The 21,508-nt window shown below is 47.2% G+C and overlaps 1 protein-coding gene across 1 annotated transcript; it reads right to left on the minus strand.

Annotated features, from left to right (window-relative positions):
- Positions 1–410: 410 nt before the first annotated feature.
- LOC149347628 (uncharacterized) lies at positions 411–12,719 on the minus strand. The gene is made up of 6 exons (XM_089541617.1): positions 12,703–12,719; positions 11,394–11,441; positions 7,474–7,518; positions 6,370–6,476; positions 5,426–5,532; positions 411–730 (listed from the first exon to the last, which is right to left on the minus strand). Exons 1-6 carry the CDS (start codon positions 12,717–12,719, stop codon positions 638–640), a joined length of 417 nt encoding a protein of 138 aa, XP_089397743.1. The 3' UTR covers positions 411–637.
- Positions 12,720–21,508: the final 8,789 nt, after the last annotated feature.

Raw genomic sequence — 21,508 nt, forward strand, 5'->3', positions numbered from 1 at the left:
GGGTTCCTGCATTGTGGCTGGCTCTGGGGCAGGTCAAAGCCCTACCCACTGCAACAGGGGTTATAAACCGCATGCCCCAGGGCCATAAGTCACCTGCAAATTTATTTCGGTGTCTTCTTCATCCACTTTTTGAAGCACTGCATACTAAGAATTTCAGTTTGAAGATGCACCTATCGTGCTCAGTTGTAAGACCGCTGGCTCGTATCTGTGAGTCACCTTAAGTGTGGTTTTTGGGCCAAACGCTTACCATGCTTAACTGCTGGATTTTTTTTTGTCGCCAGCGGAAGCCACACGATCGTCGTGGTGGATGTGAGGCCCACAAAGACGCAATGTTGGTGGCCGACATTAATCCCCAACAATTTTCACAAGTAGGACATCTCAGTTATACCACCAGAGTTTGAGACTGACTCTAGACCTGGACATTACTCCTTTATTGTGCAGGAAAAGAGTGCTTCTGCCCAGTGGCAGAGTCTTGGACAATAAAAACACTGTTCCTGGTCCGTTGTGTCGATAGGAAGTCCCACGGGCTGTATTGGTCAAGGTCAGGCAGCCAATGACGATGTCTTCTGCGCACATTCAGTGTCTATCGCAGTGGCATCGTATGGTAAGGTATGGCGAAGATTATGCCCCCATCCATTTAGGCCACGTCGGTTGCGCCTCGTATAAATCGCTGAACCTCGCTGGGCGGGACACCATCTCGAGTGGTTGCAAGCCAGGTGACACTGCAGCCCTGAAAGGACACGATACAACCAGTTGCATGCGGTACAATTGGACATCCCAAAAAACTTCACTTGAATAAAAGGAAGATACGGTACTGTGTGTAACAGTACCGAGACTATTCTGGTGATCTGTTATGAAGATATTGTACATATTTGTTATTTCATGCATTCTCTTGTTATTGTTTTACTGCTGTCTGTCATCGCCGTGCCAAGCCGCTACGGGAGATGGGAGCTTTGTCAAGCCGCGTGCGCGGCTCTTTTTCCTTTCTCCTCAGCCATTGTACATGACTGAAATAAATGCACTGAACTGAACTGAAGAGGAACATGTACTGAATAAGTGTCCTACTTTCTGCTCCAATCTTATACCCAAGAATTTTGTACCATTTTGAACAATAACAAGACCTTGCGACGTGTTTGCCACGCGTTGAGTGTTTAGAGAACGAAATCGAGCCGTGCCTCGAGAAACCCAGGAGACAGGAATTGTCCAGACTCTGCATACTCGATTCCAGGGTATCCAGCAGGAAAGCTTTGCATATGTGCTGGTGCTCGTGGAATCCATCCTCGCTACACCTCGCCATCATTTTTGCCCTTTTTAAATGCGAAAGCATTACTAGTCCCATGACCGGTGACGTGTGTGTTAGTTTGTGTATTTTCAGATGGTACAGAAAATCCAAGCGATGGCAAGAAAAATAGGATGACATCCTCAAGCGGCCGTATGAAGCCCAAAGCAAGCAGAACACCACCACTTCAAACAATCGAATATTTCCCACTGGCCGACCTCCATGTGGCGCCAGTTTTCCCAACAACATTCGCGCCAAAATTGTGACACATCCGTTTGTCGTACAGCGTTTCGGGGTGTGTAACACGATTTCTCGTTGCATATAGCTACATGTGCTAGTCAACTTCGAGGCTAGCTTGCGACAGGGATTTGAACCGTTGAGATATGCAGTTTCAATTGCATGCCTTCCCTGACTATTTAGCTCATCCCTTATAGGGCTACTGACCAGGGGTCTGGACATTTTAGACAAACAAGCCTAGTGCATAGACGAGGCATCGAAGATAACCTCTACAAAATACTAGAGCCATGCACGTCCCGAAACGGTGTAAAAATTCAAATCAAAGCCCGTTTGCTGTTTCCCTCGAGAAGCAAACCTCCTCATTCTCGACTCTGGCTCCTGACCCTTCAAGTTGACGTAATCTTGAAGACCTTCACGAGAGACAATCCATGGGAGCGTCGTTTTGACTGACGGGCAAAGGGTGGGCGTAGCCGATTCGTCGCGTCGTTTGGTCGTTGCGCGCGTGCTTTCGGCAGCGCCTTTTATTTTCGCACTCGCATGCAACCCCCCCCCCCCCCCCCCTCCAAGAAAACAAAAAAAAAACTACTACGTTTTTAGTTACTTGTGCCAGTTCACGCATGCTTCAGCGTGTTCTGTGCATGTGCCCTGACCTGTGTCGCACAGCCTTTCCCTCATTCGCGCACTCGACCGCTACGCACACACACTGCTTCTCGCTCGTCTGCCAAGGCGGCAACTTAAGAGCTGAGAACAGACAAAAGCACATACAGCCCATAAGCACACACGGAGAAGCGCAAACGTTCATTTCCATGAAATGCCGGACGGTTCCGGGTCCGCGCTTCGCCGTGCGTTTCTAACAAAAGTGACTCCTACTCCTGCGTTCCGGTCGTATAACGGCGGAGTGGCCTCGCATAAAAAAAAAACTAAATACATGAAAAGGTGGCTTGCTAACTGGGGTGTCACTGACAAAAACATATATGAAAAGATGCGCGCTAACAAGCTGAAGCGGTCGAGCCGATCGCGTCTCTCGACCGTTCAGGGTACGGAGAAAATGCAACGAAAAATATTTTCGGCCGCGACTTCCGCGGACGATGCCTCGCTACCCGAGAGGTAGAAAATATTTTCGACCGCAGTGTGGTCAGTGGCCCTTTAAGGCGAGGTTGAGTGTCCAAAATTGCGATGCAACCGTTTGTCGCACAGCGTTCCGTGTGGCGTGTGTGCGTGTCCTTTCACATTTCTGAGCTGAATTTTGGAGAGTTTCGGTCCTGGTCTCGTTTAGAGCCTCCGAGTTATGCGGATTCCACGGATAAGATCCTAAATGGCGTCCTTCATAGCAACGACATTTTGTTAGAGCGTTAAGCTCGATCGTAACCGTAATCGTAACTGAATGGCGGCCATGGTTACCGAGATGGAAACTTAAGGGTATAAAATGGGCGCCACAAATCGAAACTCCGCTATCTCGATACCGTATATATGCATCCCTATCTGGCAGGCGTCAAAGTCGGGACACATAGCCCCGGCATTCGTGTAAAATGCGTGGGCCAAACGTCTGCCCATGAATATTCCGGATAGTGTCATAAGATTCAGCGTTTCGGGTACCATTACCTTACTGTTCAAGTTAGAGCCTAGCTCACGCCACAGATTCGAACCGGCGACCTATGTACCCCGATTCTACGTCTTTACGAATCTTCATATGAACGTTGCGGCGTAATCTTGGTTTGGTTTATTGGCGTTTAACGTCCCAAAGCAACTCAGGCTATGAGGGACACCTTAGTGAAGGGCTCCGGAAATTTCGACCACCTGGGGTTCTTTAACGTGCACTGACATCGCACTGTACACGGGCCTCCAGAATTTCGCCTTCATCAAAATTCGGCCGCCGCATTGCCGCGCAATCGTTTGTCGCAAAAAAAGAAATTAACCGACGCTGAGGCAGCGATCGAAAATCCATCCTTAACACAGCAATCATAGGTCGCCGGTTCGAATCGTAAATCGTAATCTAAATCGTAAATCGTATGCCACCACCCCGAACACACTGCGGCGTAATCGTTTGTCGCAGTGTGTTCGGGCTGGTGGCATACCATTTACGATTTCGATTACGATTTACGATTCGAACCGGCGACCTATGATTGCTGTGTTAAGGATGGATTTTCGATCGCTGCCTCAGCGTCGGTTCATTTTTTTTTTTTCAACGACTTAGTTTGACTGAAGTCAAGTGTGTCACCTTTTGCGCTTAAGGCACCGACCGCTACGAGGAGGTGGTGTCAGTCAGCTCGAGCAGTTCAGGTCAGACAAGGCGACGTAAGGAGCCACAGCTGGCCGCGCCACGCATCCAAAGCTCCGATGGCTGCCTGCGAACACAACAGGTGTATAAGTGGATATCGCGAGAAACGACGCAGAAAAACCCTCCTTCCACTCCTCGTTAATTTCATGCCATTTGAGTTGCAAATGTAGCACGATATTTTTATTCGCGATTAGTTTCAATTCTTGCAACTTTGCCGATCAGTGTTCTTATCCACCGCATTAAGCCGAGGGAGCGTCATGACGTCAAAGCAACAAGGCCGCTCGTTTATCAGGCGTGCTCGCACGTTAAGAAACTGCAGAACAGATTGCGATTACAATTACTCCACCTGAACGTTATTGATTACAGTGGCCAATTAGAGCCCCAGCAAACTGACTAACAATGACAAAAGTCATAATTACTACTGCGTATTTTTTCTTCTTTTAATGCGAAAACATGCTATGTATGCGGCTTTCCCTCGAAACCGTGCACGCAGCGACTGTGGGAAACTATAAAGAGATATCGTCTCAAAAGTAGCTATAATGGAAGGAGGATGCGACGCAAAAATATTGGCGCCTATCGAATAATTAGTTAATTGATTAGATCCAAAAGAGTGACCAAAAGTCGGCGTGGTCGGGCCGGTAGTGGCACGAAATTTGAATCGCCTGAAGTGCGATGCCACGTGACACACCATGTGACGTAACACGGGATTGGCCCACGTGACCGGAAAGGTGGGCGGAGCCAATGCGCGGCGCGTAATTACAGAGACATGAAGACTTCCATAGCATCGGAATATCGAAGCCGCCGCGGTGGCTCAGTGGTTATGGCGCTCGGCTGCTGACCCTAAAGACGCGGGTTCGATGCCAACCACGGCGGTTGAATTTCGATGGAGGTGAAACTCTGGAGGCTCGTTTACTGCGCGATGTCAGTGCGCGGTAAAGAATCCCCGGTGGTCGAAATTTCCGAAGCTTTCACTGAGGCGTCACTCGTAGCCTGAGTCGCTTTGGGACGTTAAACCTCATAAACCAACCAACCAGCGTCAGGACATCGCTCCACAGAGAGCATGCCGTCGATCACCTTTCCATGCGCAGTCTACTGTTGTTAGTGTCGCTTTGTAGTTTAACGTTACTCTTTCGCAGCTAAGCCTTTAATACGACCCAGACTCTTGGTACAGTGCTGTGCACGGGATCTAACAAGACTTCCTGGTTTTAACCGGGACTATCCCAAGCACCACGGGTAATCGGCCCAATATTGTTAATGGATGGTTCTTTCAGGTCCAGTGTAGGACCGGCATTTTCCAATACATTTCCGATACTGGGCCGATTAACTGTGATGCTAGGGATGGCGGTCGCAGTGGCCCCGGAACAAACTCAAAGACAGGTATCCTGCACCCTTTTAAAATGCACACCCTAAAATGAATCCAGCGGGTGTTGTAGGATAAAGTTTTTCGTTCTGAATAGCTCTTCCTGCGCAAGCATATCATAATACCAATCCAAGCTCTCCAAATGCACTTAGAGAACAATCAACGTGTAGTAATGATGAATTAAACCACTATTGTATCATTTTGTGTCCTTCATACCACTGGAGACGTGACTATCGGGTGCTCTCAAAACGTTATTGGCTCTGCGCCTCACCTGATGCGGGTCTTGTGAGGGCAGTCGTCGGGTCAAGGCGGGTCTCACTCCCAGCAGAGCAGGTCGCACCCACGTGACAAATGCATCATGCCAGCAGCAGGCTTGTGCTGTAAAAATAAAGATAAAACGTTTATTTCGACTGCAGGAAAACCTAATCCACATTGCGGATATCGCGCCGTCAAGAAAACGGAGATCCCTCCAACAGCTTTGCCCCTGGAGATATTACCAGGTACTGCGTCTGACTTGAAGGTGCACTAAGGGCGATTTTGAGTTCGCCATATTGCCACGTATCATTGTGGTAGTGTCCGTTCGTACCAATCTGATTTCACCAAAGTCGTTTGGGGTACAACGATACTGTAGTGGTGGTGCCTTCACATCTGCTTTATGCCCAAGCAGATGTGCCTCTTCTTTCCCACAGACGAAAAGAAAAACGACTAACTCTGTTTTATTGTGTAATAAATGGTTTAGTCTTGGTTAAGAAAGAACAATACATTAACGAAGCAAAGACACGCGTCACTCGTAATAAACATAATAAACACGTCCAGGTAGAAAAATTTTTTAAAGACTGTTTTAAATACTCTTTTTTTCCTGCTACATCGTCCGATTGGAACAGCCTTCCTAACCACGTTGTGAATGCCCAATCCCGAGAGCAATTTGCTACCCTCATGTGCAAATATTTAACGCAGGAGTGCACATAATTTGTACATTACATTGACTGTGTTTTGTGAACTGTGTTTGACTGTACTGGCTGTTTTATCGTACTGGCCTGCGTTTATAAATTTTGATGTTGTACCCACTCCTATCTTAGTCCAGCTGGACTGATAGTATGTACAAATAAATAAATAAATAAATAAAAATGCTATATATATTCTTTTTTAGTCATTTACACTCCAGGATACCAGACCACCGGATGCCCTCGAAGTGCTGTTGAATTTCCGTCTCACCTGCGGCACGTCCTTTGATGTCTGTCGGTAGATACAGGCGGTTCTGACTCCCAGCAGAGCAGGCCGCTCCCAGGTGACAAGTGTTCCGTGCCGGCTTCAGGCTTGTGCTGCGTTAAAATAAAGACAAAACGGTTAATCCGACTGCGACAAAACCTCCTCCACACTGCCAGGATATCACGCCCTCAATAAAATGGAGACCCCTCCAATACCCAAGCAGGACAGGTAATCGGCCCAATATTGCAAATGTATGCATGGTTTCACTATGGTCCTTTCTAGGAACGGCGGTGGCCAATACGTCTTCAATAATGGCACAATAGCTGAACTGCTGGGTTTCACGCTCCGGGCATTTGCAGAAACTTCGAATTATTACAATCTGCGGCCGATTTTGCTAATAAATTGGATAAAGCGCGACGACTTCCCCACTTTTTTTTTCTGAACTCGCCTCGGACAGCAGGAATAGAAGTGCCTTTCAGCCAATCGCGTGGGGGCTTTCTGCACTGCCGTTGACCGAGTAATACGTAGAGTTGTCTTCAAAAATGTACTGGCTGCTGTTCGGACTATGTTTGACCGGAGCACACAACCGTGCACATCACCCCTGCCGCAGCACAGGAGTTGAGAACATAGCCCGCGTATTTCGTGCTTGATATTTCGGTATTATGTTCTCTGAACCACGAATAGGTAGCAGTTTTATCAATGTATTACTTTAGTCGTTTGTTAACAGAGTAACAAAATTACGTTCACTATGTTTCCTCACTACAGAATTTTCACTGGCCACCGCAGAGTGCTGAGGTTGAGTCTCTCAAAAGCAAACAGTCGATGCGTATTTTAGTTTTTATGGACATCATTTGTGGCTGGGGTGAAACTAATTATTCACAGGAACAACCAAGAAAACAAAATACAAGCGAAAACAAATTTTCCAAAGCGCTCTTTGAACACCTGTAACATACACACGGATGGAAAAATGCAACGACAACAGCGTAGTTTTCATTGCATAGGAAATCAGGTTGGGGTCCCACACTGCCTCGAGAATGGCAAGATACTAGTAGCAATTCTGAAACAGGACAATCATTGATTGGTCATTATTGGTGACTATCATGCACGTACCCTTTGGGCCGACAGATGGCGAGCCTGACGGGAGACAGCAGCTGGCTGCAGTGGTCAAGCACATGGAGGTTAGTGGTCATAGAGATGACAAAAAGTAAAAGAGAATGGTTGCGTTCATTACTCAACTGGTGTTGTGCCACCTGTGTGGTGTACTTTTGTACAGTTCTTTGAGCCATTTCTTTTCGTAAGTTAGACAAACTTCAATTGAAGAAAAGTCGTAGCACAGTAATATCACCAAGCATGTGACATGCGCTTCTTGGGCGTCCAGGTTTCTACAGCAGCCTAAGACACCCGAATTGATCCAACACAGCACCGGTCACATAGAAAGAGGCTCTTCTTGTGCATGTTCCTAGCATTCGCAAATACTTCGAAGGTCGGAGACACCTCCTGGAGAGATCACTGTTGTGTTTCTACCCCCCCCCCCCCCCCTAACTCTCTTTGTGTGTTCCCGTCACACCTGTGTCCACTTAGGCCATGCCCAGAGGCAGTGCGTCGTTCTGCGAAAGTGGTCTTCATGAAGCACGTGCCTCCATGCCACCTCATGACAGGTGGAAACGAACAAGAGGGAGGTATTCAACTCCTGGATTCCTCGTACCACCACTTCTGCCAAACTGCCACGACGTGTCTTCCGGAGTTACCCTTTAACGGCACCCAAGGCACCCAAGTATTGACCTTGCGACATTGTGTGCATCTGTCAAGGTGACATGTCTCAACGCCAGCTGCTACCTGCGGAGACGAGCGTCCGCCAAGCGCCTACCATTCAACCGGTCCTAGCTCTTTTGTCAACCGCGGGGTGACGCCGCGGCAGGTGTTCGCATTTGTGGAATTTCCTTGGAACAAAGATATATATCCACCTGGCCGGAAACGACTAGCACGGCAACATGCTCTTCTGGACATTTCCGATTATCCACGGGCCTCAGCGGATGAAGCGAGGTGACGACGCGGCAGGTGTTCGCCCATCTTGTTTCCTCGAGACAAGATATGAAATCCACCTGGCCTGACGGGCCACTTCCGACTATTCAGGGGCCTCAGCCGAGGAAGACGACGAAGCGGGGAACGACCTTGGAGCACCCGGACGAAGTCCCTACGATTGGTTGAAAAAGGCGGGAAGATCTCGGGAGGGGCTATTTAAAGCGCTCAAGCCGTTCATCGAGAAGATATTCCCGGAGCGACTCCCTGAGCGTTCCGCTCAACGTTTCCTGAGTCTTCTCAGTTTTTACCATGTTTGTCTTTTTGTAAATATTCTTGTAAAAATGTAAATACAGTTTTTCCTTCACTTCCCCTACTCCCCGTCTCCGGCCCACGATTCCTTCCTCCTTCGGCAATGCGGCGGTGATCCTGGACCCGATGCCTGGTGGGACACGCTTCTAGCATCGACAAACATATCATCACCCACCCACCTGCCCCCATCTCTCTTTTTGCTCCGGTCAGAAGGGTAAAATATAGCCTGATTATTGGTACCTGCTTAATCGTAATTTGGGCCAGTAAATGAAATCAAAGCACGCGCGTTGTAGATCTGGCGGGTAGTGTCCACAGATTGATCATTTTATCTCGCTATAACTACGTGAAGGCTCAGCGTGATCTGTGTTCACCTTCCCAGACAAACAGTTGCACCTTCCCAGACAGCACAGTGGCTCTGGGGACGCGCTTTCGCATCATATTTTAATTGTAATTTAAAGTGGCACGTAAAGAGCTAAGGCAATCATGCCCTCAGCACTTCACCAAAAATTATTTTTCCTTGTCTTAAGTTCATCACTGGCTGAGATGCCGGAAGCCAACTCATTGGCTTCACCCACTGGATAGCGCAGAACTCTCCTGTCAAGGCAACGTATTCCTCATCATCGTATCTGGCCATGTCGACAAGTAGCGCGAGAGCAGGAGCAAGGTCGAGATGACCACGGGCGCTGCTGAGAGTCCAGAGGAAGTGCACGGCCGCGCAGCCGCTGGTACGAAAAGTACAAGCAGATGTGGAATGAAGAAAGTTCCTACAAAGAATTCACTACGATGCAGCGTGAATACGCCAGGACAAGGCCACCAAGGCCAGTGACTGCTATAGAGATGGGTCTTGTAGTGGATGTCCTGCCGGACCAGCTGGCCATCCGAGGGTCGAAGAGCGACAGATCTAATTATGAACGCCTCCTACAAACGTCTCGTCGAGCAAAGGTTGTCACGCTCTAGAGAGCTAAACGAAAACCCTAGCAAGCATCACTAAACCAGGTCTCTCACAGCATTTAGAGCTCAGCTGTCAAGCAGAACTGAAATAGGATGAAGGATAACGTACTCAGCGTAAAACTAGGTGAGGTATACTGTGTTAGGAGCCCTCGAGAATACCATTCCCAAGTTGTTTCAAGTTTTTACATAGCCACTAAGGGCACATCGCCGTAGATTCCTGCCAGCACCATGCACATGCAGGCTGAAGCCTGTCGCTCGGAGGGTCTGGGTATATTTGGTTTTCATACGAAAACGAGCTATAAAGCGTCTGAACAGAAAAATGAAATGTCATTGATTTTGGCATCCCATTGCAGAATTCATATGGCACCAGCACCTTCCCTGAAGCATTTCTTTCCCAATGCTGTGAGCACCTCTAAATTCCGAGGTATGACTTTACGAGCAGAAAGATAACTGCACTAACCCCGTTTTTGTCCTGTGCTCAGCGATATCTTACGTGCTCAATATGGCAAGCAGCTGCAGGTTGAACTAAGTGCCTTTGACCCGATGAAAGCCAAAACTGCGTGGACGTGCCCTCGATTGAGGGAGGTGTTCGTGAGCGTCGAAGGCGGTGTGTGGTCACAGTAACGAAGGAATTTCCGTATAAACGCCAGGTTCGCTATCTGTGAATGATAGTCCTCATTAGCAACAATCATCTATAAGGGCTAGTAAAAGGTTTCCATCCGTCTCCTCCACACAATACAGCGTTTTGACGCGGCATATTGCTTCAGGAGTCCTGAACAATGTCATTTGAGGCCACGAGCAGGTGCAGGGATATTTACACGCGCATATGGAGTGTTTGATGTCAGCTTCACTTCAGGAGTCATTTTGCTCAGCACTGTGGACGAGTCTGTCAGAGGCGACCGAATGTCTGTTGCCTAGAAGGAAGAACCTAGGAGCACAACCTTCGTCGTAGCTCCCCACGTTCGCCAGATATCTCATAATCTGAGCCGTGCCGCTCGCTGGGTTGGGGAATATGTTAAGTGCACCAAAAAAGGAAGGCTATTTGCGGTGAATGAACGTTATAGGGTCTCGTATGACAGTATGACGTAAGAGGTACGGCAGGTGTTTCATAGCCTGCCGCACCTCCACTAAGCATGTTCCCTAAGAGGCGCTGATTCGTGAGGGGCCTAATGTTGGTCAAATGAGGCGATGACAAAATGATCGCCTCAAAACAAGCTTCGTCCCTGTATGTAGCCATCCCCAGTGCGTACCTGGCGCTCAGTTATAAAACGTGCAAGGCTTGTTTTACTCTGTTCGAACTCTGGGCCATCCTCCTGCACTATTACCAATTCACGGACGAGGGAATCTTTGAAGCATTTGTTATTGAGCGCAACCGGACATCACGAGTCAGCAAACCTGTTTGCTTGTCCTGCCGCGAAGTGGTCAATACGAACTTTTTTGCGCTCTTCTATTTCGTGATGCCCTTTCTCTGCTTCTCCACATACCTTCATACTTATTTGTTCATTCAGTTCCATTCAGTTTCCATTCAGCCGTCGCGTCTCTGTCTTCGGTCCTGTTTATTTGCTCTGTATTCTTTCACAAAAGTAGAACAGTGTAGACTGAGCTACCGAATAGGCCAGAAAAGAATCGGAGAAAACTGTCCGGCGCAGTGGGCATTTCCATTCCGGTCTATGTATTCTACGCTTGGCCAACCAACCCAGCTCTTGTCACCAAACGGAGCACTCGAGAAGGCAATTCAAGTTACTTACACGGACAGGTTGATCTGCGCACGGACTCGTTCACAGCCAGGCACTGAGCTGCATTGTGAAAAGAAGGTGGCTTAGCAAACATGACCTGGTACAGCTGAATTTTATTACTCCTAATGTGAAATTGTCAAAAAGGAAAGGTATTCAATATTCCAGACACGCGGTCAATACTGTAGTTTTGTTGGTTACCAGCTTTTCAAGTGATGCTATTCTTTTGTTAAGCCGCCCTTTGTGTGCCGAACATATATTTCAAAGGCTAATTGGCACAGTCGAGCATCATGACAAATTATGCACTGTCATTCTTAGCTTAGAAACAACCTTGTTGGACATCCGTATCACCCCTCCACACCATAGCCCCCACGTGTACAGTCGTAGTAGCATATAACGTGATCCCGACATAAATTACTGCGTTAAAAACAAGATACTAATGTCAAGGTGAATGTCAAAATGTATGTCAACATGAATGTCAAGTAGACCAATAAAGCACGTTATTTTTAGTGGTTGAATGTATATAACGTCACTTGGTCATGTCTTTATGCCTGCCCAAGAATAACACTGAGGTTATATTGAATATTGAAATCCGTCTTTCTCGAGAGGTGGTTCTCACGCGTATTTCTCTGAATAATGTGAGATTTTCAAACGGCAAAAAAGGCAGCAAAGGAATAGAAGCGAATAACGGAGAATAACGGGAAGCGAATAACGGGAACAGGAGAATAACGCTTTCTATCTCCCTCATTTTCTGATTCGATTCCTACATTCGGCAAGGTGACTGGAGCGGTTGAAAGTGCTAATACCGAGAAGGCAGGTCTACGTACACCCAGAAGAACTGCCTACGTACACCGCCGCTAAGAATGTGCAGGAGGCTAGGGGGAGTGAAACGTACTCAGAAGACTGCATGTTTCCGACCCAACCATTATCGAAGTAATCACAAGCTGCCATCGGAGCAGGAGCGTCAGGGTTAGACCTCGACAGGCACCTCGTCTTGCTGTCTTCCCTGAGCACTACCCGGGTACGCGGAATGTGTACGCGAAATGACCACGCCATCAAAACACGCTGCGGTGGTCTTCCCTGGAACGCCAAAAACTGCAAGTAGGCTTCCACTAAAATCTGGATAACTTCCGCTCGTGTCCGGAGATCAGTACTCCATTTTCAGAACACCTTTGAAAAATAAAGCGCCACAAAAAAAAACACTGCGAAGAGCAATGGACAAAAAACAAGCGAATAGGTTTTTCCAATTCATCCATCCCTGAAGAATCTTCTTGACAACGACACTGCCATTCAACACTAGAGTTTTGGATGTTATGGCGCATACGTTGCAGTTGCCGTCATGCTACCAAAAATTAGGGAAAATGACAGTATTTTATGTTTGAAGAAAGGCCTTCAATGTTGAGATTCGCGGGCATTCTTCTTTGCTTGCACGATCAGACATGACAAACAAAGAACTTCGCTTTTTACTGAGAGCAAATTAGGGTGCCATGCTAGAATGTTTTCCAACCGCCAAAGCAGCAGTGCGAAAATTGCGTTTCTACTCCGAGTATATTCAGAATATAAGAGTATGTTCGAAAGATCTCGTCCCAGTCGCTTTTGCGCCGTAAGTTTATCTGTGCACCTTTCCAGATCGCCCCGAACAAAGGCCGGTTTTCAGGTTTAGCTTCAGTGGCGATGGATGTTTTAATTCATCACCGAATGAACATAATGAGAATGCAGAAGGAGGAAGGAGAGAGTTGTGGCAGGAGCAGCATGTACCGACGCGGAATCTCTAGAAACACTAACGTGGGCTGCCGTACAGAATCTTGTTTTTTTTTTCCGGAAAAATACTGCGGGGCGCAAGGCATAGGGCACGCCCGCGAGTTGGTCCCGTGATTGCGTCACCATAGGGTAACCTACCCCTCCATGCAGGGTGCCCCAGCCTGCCTTCTTGCCACTTCTCGGTCACGCTCGCTGAACGCGCTGCCAGAGCAGTACGGACATAACGCTTCGAAATGAAGGCTTTGGCCAGCGTTTGCAGCTCGCATACCGGCATTTCACCGACCACATGGCCTCACTGATATATTTAAGAGACCGAAGAAGACAGTATTGGCACACAGAGATGGATACGACGACAGCCTGCTGAACACTTCTGAACAAGTTGTGGAAACTCAACGATTATTTTAAGAGTGAGCGATGCATCAGTGCCTACTCGGCTGGTTCGTGCTGAAGTAAGCGGCGCGCTCTATAGCGTTTAACTGCAATTATGTCTTCCCTCTTCGATATTATGAGTATTCGTCCATGCGAAAGAACACCGGTGTTACTACCCGCCTTTAGTACCACAGCTGCCAGATTCAACGAGCCAAAGCTTATTACAAGGCATCACCGGGCTGCGTTCACATTTTCCAGGATTTCCACGTGATAGAGCTCAAATAAAAGACGATTAATAATTAAAAAAGACTGATCAGATGCTTTTTTCTGTGATTATGGCATAAGTTATTTAGGGAAACTGAAGTAATTTCGGATTGGGGTTTACGGTTCAAAATGTCATAACGCTTTTTAAAGCTGGTTGGGTTGGGTTTCACGAGTTGCGCCTTTAATAGATGACCTCGCGTGGAGTACCATTACCGCTGAAATTACGCTAACCTCTTTTGCCTGAGTCATAAATCGCGGTTTGTATATTCTGCAAAAGCAATGCGAACGCTTCTACTTTCTCCGTGTGCAACGCGGGCGGTCAGATAACTAAATGGGGCCCTAAAATAAATAAAATTGTTTATTAATTTAGTTGGTTTTAGCTCTGTCATGTACAAAATGTCCGCCTCGCTGAAAATCCGCTGCACTGACTGCGTAGGCGTGTCTGTTCACTGTTTTGGAAGCATAAATGTACACATATAACACGTACATTTATATGTCTGCATGATTAATGTCTTGTTGGGAGCAGATCACAAAGTATTCTCCGAAAGTACAATTAATTTCGCCTTACCGAATGTTTCAATTTGCATCTATTATTCTGAAAGTAGACTGCATATGTTTTTTTTTTATTGAGCAACAAAAATATAGCCGCCATTTCTCATTTGCCTTGGAGGTCTGTTACTATTCAGGCGACACTCGGTAAAGTTTTCGAGCTACAATCGATGATTTAATATCAGGGTAAAAATCAGTTTTTACTCGTGTACTGTTAAGTAAACAACAATGACACATTTTTCACCATTTGCAATAGGAATGCACTTTCCTTTTAAGTCACATTGCAAAAAATTATTTTTTATCTTAATATGGTCACAGACAAGTCCGGAGGGCAAACCGTAAGTACGAGCACGATAGCTTTGAAAGAACAGAATTATGACGAACGGAACATGCTCGTCATAGAACTCTGTGTGACCCTGTTTCCTAATTTTTAAAGTTCTGCACACGTACATACGTGATATGAGGATTACCATAATCATGTTTCCGCATTTTTCATATAAATGTTTGTCTTGCTTCGTCGGAAGCAAGTCAGAAGCTTGGTGTAAAGCATGGCAAGATGGCATATAGCAGACTTCGATATATTACCGTGGCCCCCAGATGGCTGGACATTCAACTTCAACGCACTTAAACAAGGCATAATGTTCACCACATGAGCAGTTGTTATTTTCTTTCATGCCCGCCTTACCGCGAAAATACCACATCAATAATCTTGAATGTGTCGAACATGTCGCGTTGGAAAAAGGTATTCCGAACCCTGGTTCATGTACGAACAAGTCAAACCCCCTCAAAAGTAGCACAGAAAAATATCTGAGCTCGAATTTTGCAAAATTGATGTGCACTATAACCTCTACGGTGGTGGTCACAAAAACTTCAAGAGAACCCTAAATATATACAATGCAGGAAAATTTAAACAAGCCTTTGCTGTTAAGGGAAGCAGAAAATGGTAGACGTGAGCATCAAATAGGCAGCGACAAAGCAATACGTACAAAGGAGAGTTCATATATAGTAATGGCGAAAAATGTGATGAAACAGACTTCCACACGTACAACATAATGCTCAGTTAATTTCAGTCATATAGTGTGCCGTCGCGTAATGTTCGAACATGAGATAACTTTTCTCAAAAACAGCCTTACTCTCTTCTTCAAGCGGAAAGCACGAGAAGAAAGGTGGAAGCGCGATGAAGAAGATCACTATTCCAGCGATCTTCACTTGCTTAATCGTGCGTCTGCGACGGTCACCCCTCTGTTGCCTGAAACAGAAGAAACAAAACACAATGTCACAACTTAACAGAGATCGACACCTCGCAGACTGGAGTCAGACAAGATATATGTGGTCTGAGGTAACTACCAAGATTCCCCCATTTTAAAAGGACTCTCTCGACCGCTGAGGAGCCCTGGCCAGTGAGAAGCGCCGGCGGCAATTATTTGCCTGTGTGGTTGAAGCCCTCTAAGCAAGGGTCCCACGCAGCCAGAGTGCGCGTGCAGATCAGGAAAGCAGGACAGGACAATTAGAGGAAGGGAAATGGAGGTTCACAATGACCTCGCCGCAAAATGAGCTAGCTCTGCGAATGTCGCTTCTGACTCGCAACCGGTCGTAACCGGTTGTGACTCGTGCCCTAACCGGTAGTATCTCTTCCCGACGCCACACCGTTAATACGTGTCCGCGCATAGCCAGGTCTTGACGATGCGCATTCATGACAACCCTGTCGGGCACTCCGCACAACAACTTCGCTCGTTCGGAGCGCTGCTGTCGCCGTTTGCAGGCGCTAGTCCAGCGTCTCCCGCGGACCCTCGAACTCGAGCCGTGGCTGAGCTCACTTCATGGCCACAAAATGGTCACGCAACACAAATGGAAATCTTGACTTACTCCCCTTCTCCTTTTTCACATTAATCCCCTAGGATTATTTTTTATGATAGGTAACATTGGGCGGTAGTAGGCGGTGGGTAGTAGGCGGTGGGTAGTAGACGGTGGCGAGCGGGTAGACTGCCACCTATAACTCATTGATCAAGCTTTGTAATATTGTCCTGATGGACTTAGCAAGCCAGTGTCATCAGTGCATCGAAGATTACTAAGGTATTTGCCATTAATCCCCAACAGTTCCCAAGCCAGGTCTCTGAATGCCTACTGTAAACAGGCGTTGAATAACATTGGCGACTTCGTGTCACCATGCCCGAGATATTTCGTTAACAGTCTTGCATTGCTGACTTCATGGAAAAAACTTAGGCGTCTCATCAATAAAGAAAATTCCGCCGATAGAGAAGCAGGCAGCAAGCAAGACGAAATTTCCTAGTCAGACCAGATAAATAAACAAAACCGGGTAGAAAATTGGTCGAGGTGGGGAATCGACCCATGGTCTCTGGAGTGCGAGACGAGCACGCTAACCACTCCGCCATGCCAGCTCGATGGTTCGGAATGAACAAAGGCGCTGAATACGATGTCTTCGTTCATTGCCATCTTCCTTTCTTCCGGTTATGGCGAGGTTCAGGTGTCCACAGAGATATGCGAGACAGATACATTCCTCTCCCTCAAAACGAATTTACCGACGAGCAAGGCGTAGAGCAGAACGGGCGATGGCGTTCTGTGGACTCCCTGGCAGCGTTCCAAGACGCAGTCGTGTTCCAAACTTAGAGGCGAAACTTAACCTAACATCGGTGACACAAGCAACAACACCGCGCTTAGGGCTTTCACCTCATTGATCTTTAGGTCAACAAAGTTCCCCCTTGAATTTTTTTTATCTCCAATAAATAGCCACTAAAAATCAATAACAACCACAACCAAATGGCTCCGACGATTATTTTAGCAGCGAGTTTAGCGTAGCGCAGAACGGGCGATGGCTTTGTGTGGACTCCATGGCCGCGTTCCAAAACGCAGTCGTGTTCCACATTTAGAGGCGAAACTTAACCTAACATCGGTGACACAAGCAGCAACACCGCGCTTAAGGCTTTCGCCTCACTGATCTTTAGGTCAACAAAGTGCCCCCTGCATTTTTTTTATCACCAATTAATAGCCACTAAAAATCAGTAACAACAACCAAATGGCTCAGACGATTATTTTAGCAGCGAGTTTTAAATTTTAGGTCTCCCTTTTTTTTGCGCAAACGTAAAGCTTGAGCACGGCGCTTCTCCGTTTTCTGTCTCTGCTTTATCTGGTGCGCAAACAAACCAATACCAAGCTGCTGAAGGTAAAACGCGTGCGGAAAACAAGTAAGGTACAATGACGGCGCCATAAAAGGTCAGTGCACCCTCCTCACTGCTTCTCGATTTTCCCGGAAACATGTATCAGCGTGCGAACACAACGAGACTGGCTCGCCGCCTCACCTCTAAAGGGCCGCTCCTTTTGGACCCCGAGGTGGCTCTGGCTCCAAGAGGGGTAGGTTGCACCCACGTAACGAATGTACTGCAGTCGCCACGGGCTTCTGCAGTTTCAGGAAAAGGATAGAACGTGAGTAATCTGCTTGGGACAAAGCCTGCTCGACAATAGGAAGACTTCGCGCGTCCAAAAAACGGAACTGGGTTCCAATACCACGCACCTGGCAAATTTCGCACATATAGCGTAGTACTCATTGCAGACACAGGTGCAAAATAAAATATTAATACGGGGCTACAACGCTTTGCCAATCAGGGGATCTTTAGGCTACGACACTGATCTTCTAGGCCGGAAGAATGCTGGTTACTTTTCTGAAAGAGGTATGCCGTGGTTATTTATTGCACTATTATCCACGTACCTTCGGTTGCGGGGAACAGTGAGCCTGACGGAAGACAGTAGCGTCCATCTGCAGAGGTCAATGAGATGGATATTAGCGTGGACAGAGGTTACAAAGGATAGGGAATGCCATCGTTCCAAATACTTTTGGTCCTGTCTCTCACTTGATTTTCTTTTTACAGTTTTTAGCGGCGCCCGCCTTGCAAACATGTGCAGATGTTAAGTCAAGAAAAATGGGAGTGCAAGAACAGAACCGAAAATGGGAAGTGTACTTGGGCTTCCACATTTTTATAACAACCTGCGGTGCCCGTTTCGACCGTGACAACACCAGGCACAATGGCCGAGACTATGCCAGGACCTGCTCCTAGAATTTTTTCAGAACTCCGGAGGCCGGGGCCCACCTCCTGCTGAAATGCCACCACCTACGATCAGCCACCTCTTCCCCAGTAAGGTTTGATGACTGAACCCAACGCACTTCAAACCTTAGGAGAAGTTTTGTAGCGAGAGCTACATTACGCGCAAGTCTCGCCATATTGCCGTGGCATCAGTTTCGCCGTGGCTGCACCGTGACCTTGAGCCGTTGCCTAGCAACCACCGCACCTGGCGGCCGCCGCTCGCCGCGCCATCTGGCGTGACGTCACAGGAGGAGCCGGTGCCGCGCCGTTCCGGCGAAACCGAGTTACAACAGCTTTGTGCATGCGCCGTAGGAGGAAAAAAGAGGGGGGGGGGGGGGGTTGGTGTTGCTTTAATGTAGCCGCAATTAGACGCAATGGGGGGATAACAACCAAAGCTAAACATTGAACATAGGCGGAGAGACACCAAACTAAACGACAAGGTGTGATCAAGTTTAACCATACTCTCGCTACGTATATCCTGGCCTAGCTGAGCTAAGCCACTGCCATTTTTTTTTAAATCTAATCAGCAAATAAAAATCCCACAGCCCTGTGATCTTTCTATGGCTGAATGCCTGCGTGAAGGTTGAGCGCCTACTGTGCTCAGCCTGACAGTAGGGGCGAGTCCATGGCATGCACGCTTCAGAAATGCGATTGTCGCGGGTAGTCCAACGATGCGCGACTTCGGCCTGCAGCTGGCTTCGGACGCTGCAATGCCAACGAAAAGCAGAAAGACGGCTAATAACTTAGTCTTTCACAGTCACAGCTTTGCACGAAATGCGAAGGTGATGAGTACACACTTTAGCGACAATATGGGCGTACTTTTGTGCTTTGAAAAGCCGTAAAGAAAAGAATGAAGAAACCACAGCATAGCTCGCCTGCTTTTACTGCAGCCGTTTTACTTCCCTTTTACAATATTGGTAGCCCCAAAGTAGGAGCTACGGCAGGGTGGGAAACACATCACTACACACCGAGATAGTACACACTTAACAGGAACAATGATAACAGACTTTACATCCTAAGTTCAATCAACGACTGATTTTTTTAAGCGATGTTCATTGCCTGAGGGCATAAAACCGTATGTAGTGATGGTTGACGAGGATGCTTAAATCAATGAGAAAAGGTTCGCTGATCTAATGAAACCGAGGAGTGAACGATGTTGGGGTCCCTGTATTCAAGCAGTGTATGAAGCAGGAGTGTTCGGTGAAAGACCCGACGCCGCGATTTACCGAATTCTTATTGGCTTCAGCGCCGGGCAGACCCGCAGCAGGTGGGAAATGTTGGCCCCAAGATTTCTGTTCTTGCAGACTGAACACCCGGGACGGGATATAAACCTTGTAATTGCCGCCACTTTCGTGCCACGCCTGGAGTTGGGGCAACCCCGACCCTGGTCCTCCGAAGCACAGCCTTCTCTGCACGGACAAAAACCTCAGGGGGGAGGTTACCGCACATGGAGGGATTAGAGCGCGTGTGCGGCGCTGGAAGTTCTCCTTTCTTGTTAAAATGAGGATGGTCTCACCGAAATTGAGGACTCGTGGCAAAGACAAGTTTGGGTTACCCACGTCATCGACTTGAACCCACATACTGTCAAGGATGTTCCACTTGACTATCGTGCGTGAAAGTAGCGATTAGTACTTGAAAACATTCTTGCTTCAAAACGCAACAAAGTGAAAAGGCAACAAAGCATAACCAAAAGAAAATTCGACTTATTGACGCGAGTTGCTTTTCAATTGACCTTCCGCAACTTTACAGAGGAAACGCAGGCGCGCTATCTTATTTTTGGGAAATAACGCCCTCGAACCAGTTCTTTTCCTCAGTTCAGTAAAGGACGTGTTACCATGCTGATTAAAAGTAAGCCTCTTTTCTTTTGCACCCTGTCAGCTTAATTGGTAGTGAGAAAAGTGAATGGATCCCGTATTATAATACCACATTCGAGAAGAGGCAAAATATTATTATTCCATGATAAGTCAGTGATATTATTATTCCATGATAAGATTAGTGCCAAGACACTGGTTTCTTGTGGTGAATTCTACAGTATTTTTATCCAGAGAGTAGGTGGTGGGATTGCGTGGCTTTTTGGTGAAAGACGTGTTTAGTTTTGGAAAGATTTTAAAGATTTGTACTTTAGAAGCTTAACATCTTAACGAGTTGCGACATCGCTTAAAATTATTTTGTCACGGTGTTATGCACAATGTGGGTAATATGACGGTCTCAACACAGATCTTTAACGATCACAAGACCGAGATACTTGTATCTTGAGTCTAGTGCTGTAGGAGAAAAAATTAGGCAGTGGCTTAGCTCTGGTTAAGCTTGCATATAAAAGCGAAAAGCTGCAGTCGGCTTTGATGTAATGGCTGTTGCAGTTAGCGCACAATGCACTGGGAACAGCATGATAACGGTAGAGGCGTTCGGCCGTCCACACACTACCTGTACGAAGGTGGAGGAGGAGACGCGCGTGTAGTGAATACGGTGCTGTCTTAGAAGGTTGCTTCAGAGACATGTAGGAGATCCATTCCTTTCCGGCGCACAGCAAAATATGAGACAGGCATTTCCTTTCCGTAAAACCAATTTTGAATTTTTTTCCTTGAGGCCCCTTGGGCGGGTTCGTGTATGCACCGAGATATGAGACAGGCGTCGTTTCCTTTCCTTAAAACCAATTTTCTTCTCATTTTCCTTTTCTTTTCATTTTCCTTCGCTTACGGCGCGTTTCGGAGATCTACCGAGATGTGAGAGTTTCCTGGCGCAGTGTTTGTCTTTTATTTATTTTTTTTATTTGTGCTGCGTGTCACGTCACTCGGTTTCGCGCATGCGCAGCTATGACAAATCTTGGCTCCGGCGGCTCACGCGAAGAGCGGCTCTGGTGCGGCGAGTGAAGCTTTTCGCTTCAAAATCAAACCAGCACAGCACGCAGTAAATAACCTCTCGCCGGAGCGACACTTACATTCCGCTTTAAGGGTACCATACGAGAGCGCTAATGGCTCCCTTTGGCATCCTAGGGTGCTCTTTGAGTATAACTTCGCAGTCACTGACACTTCCTTTTTCGCCACAACATGACGCTTAAGACTGTAGTGCGACAGCATCAGGGATCCCTAT

This window comes from Amblyomma mixtum, chromosome 4, assembly GCF_055824585.1.
Source record: "Amblyomma mixtum isolate Tamu chromosome 4, ASM5582458v1, whole genome shotgun sequence".
In the NCBI taxonomy this organism is placed as follows: Eukaryota; Metazoa; Arthropoda; class Arachnida; order Ixodida; family Ixodidae; genus Amblyomma; species Amblyomma mixtum.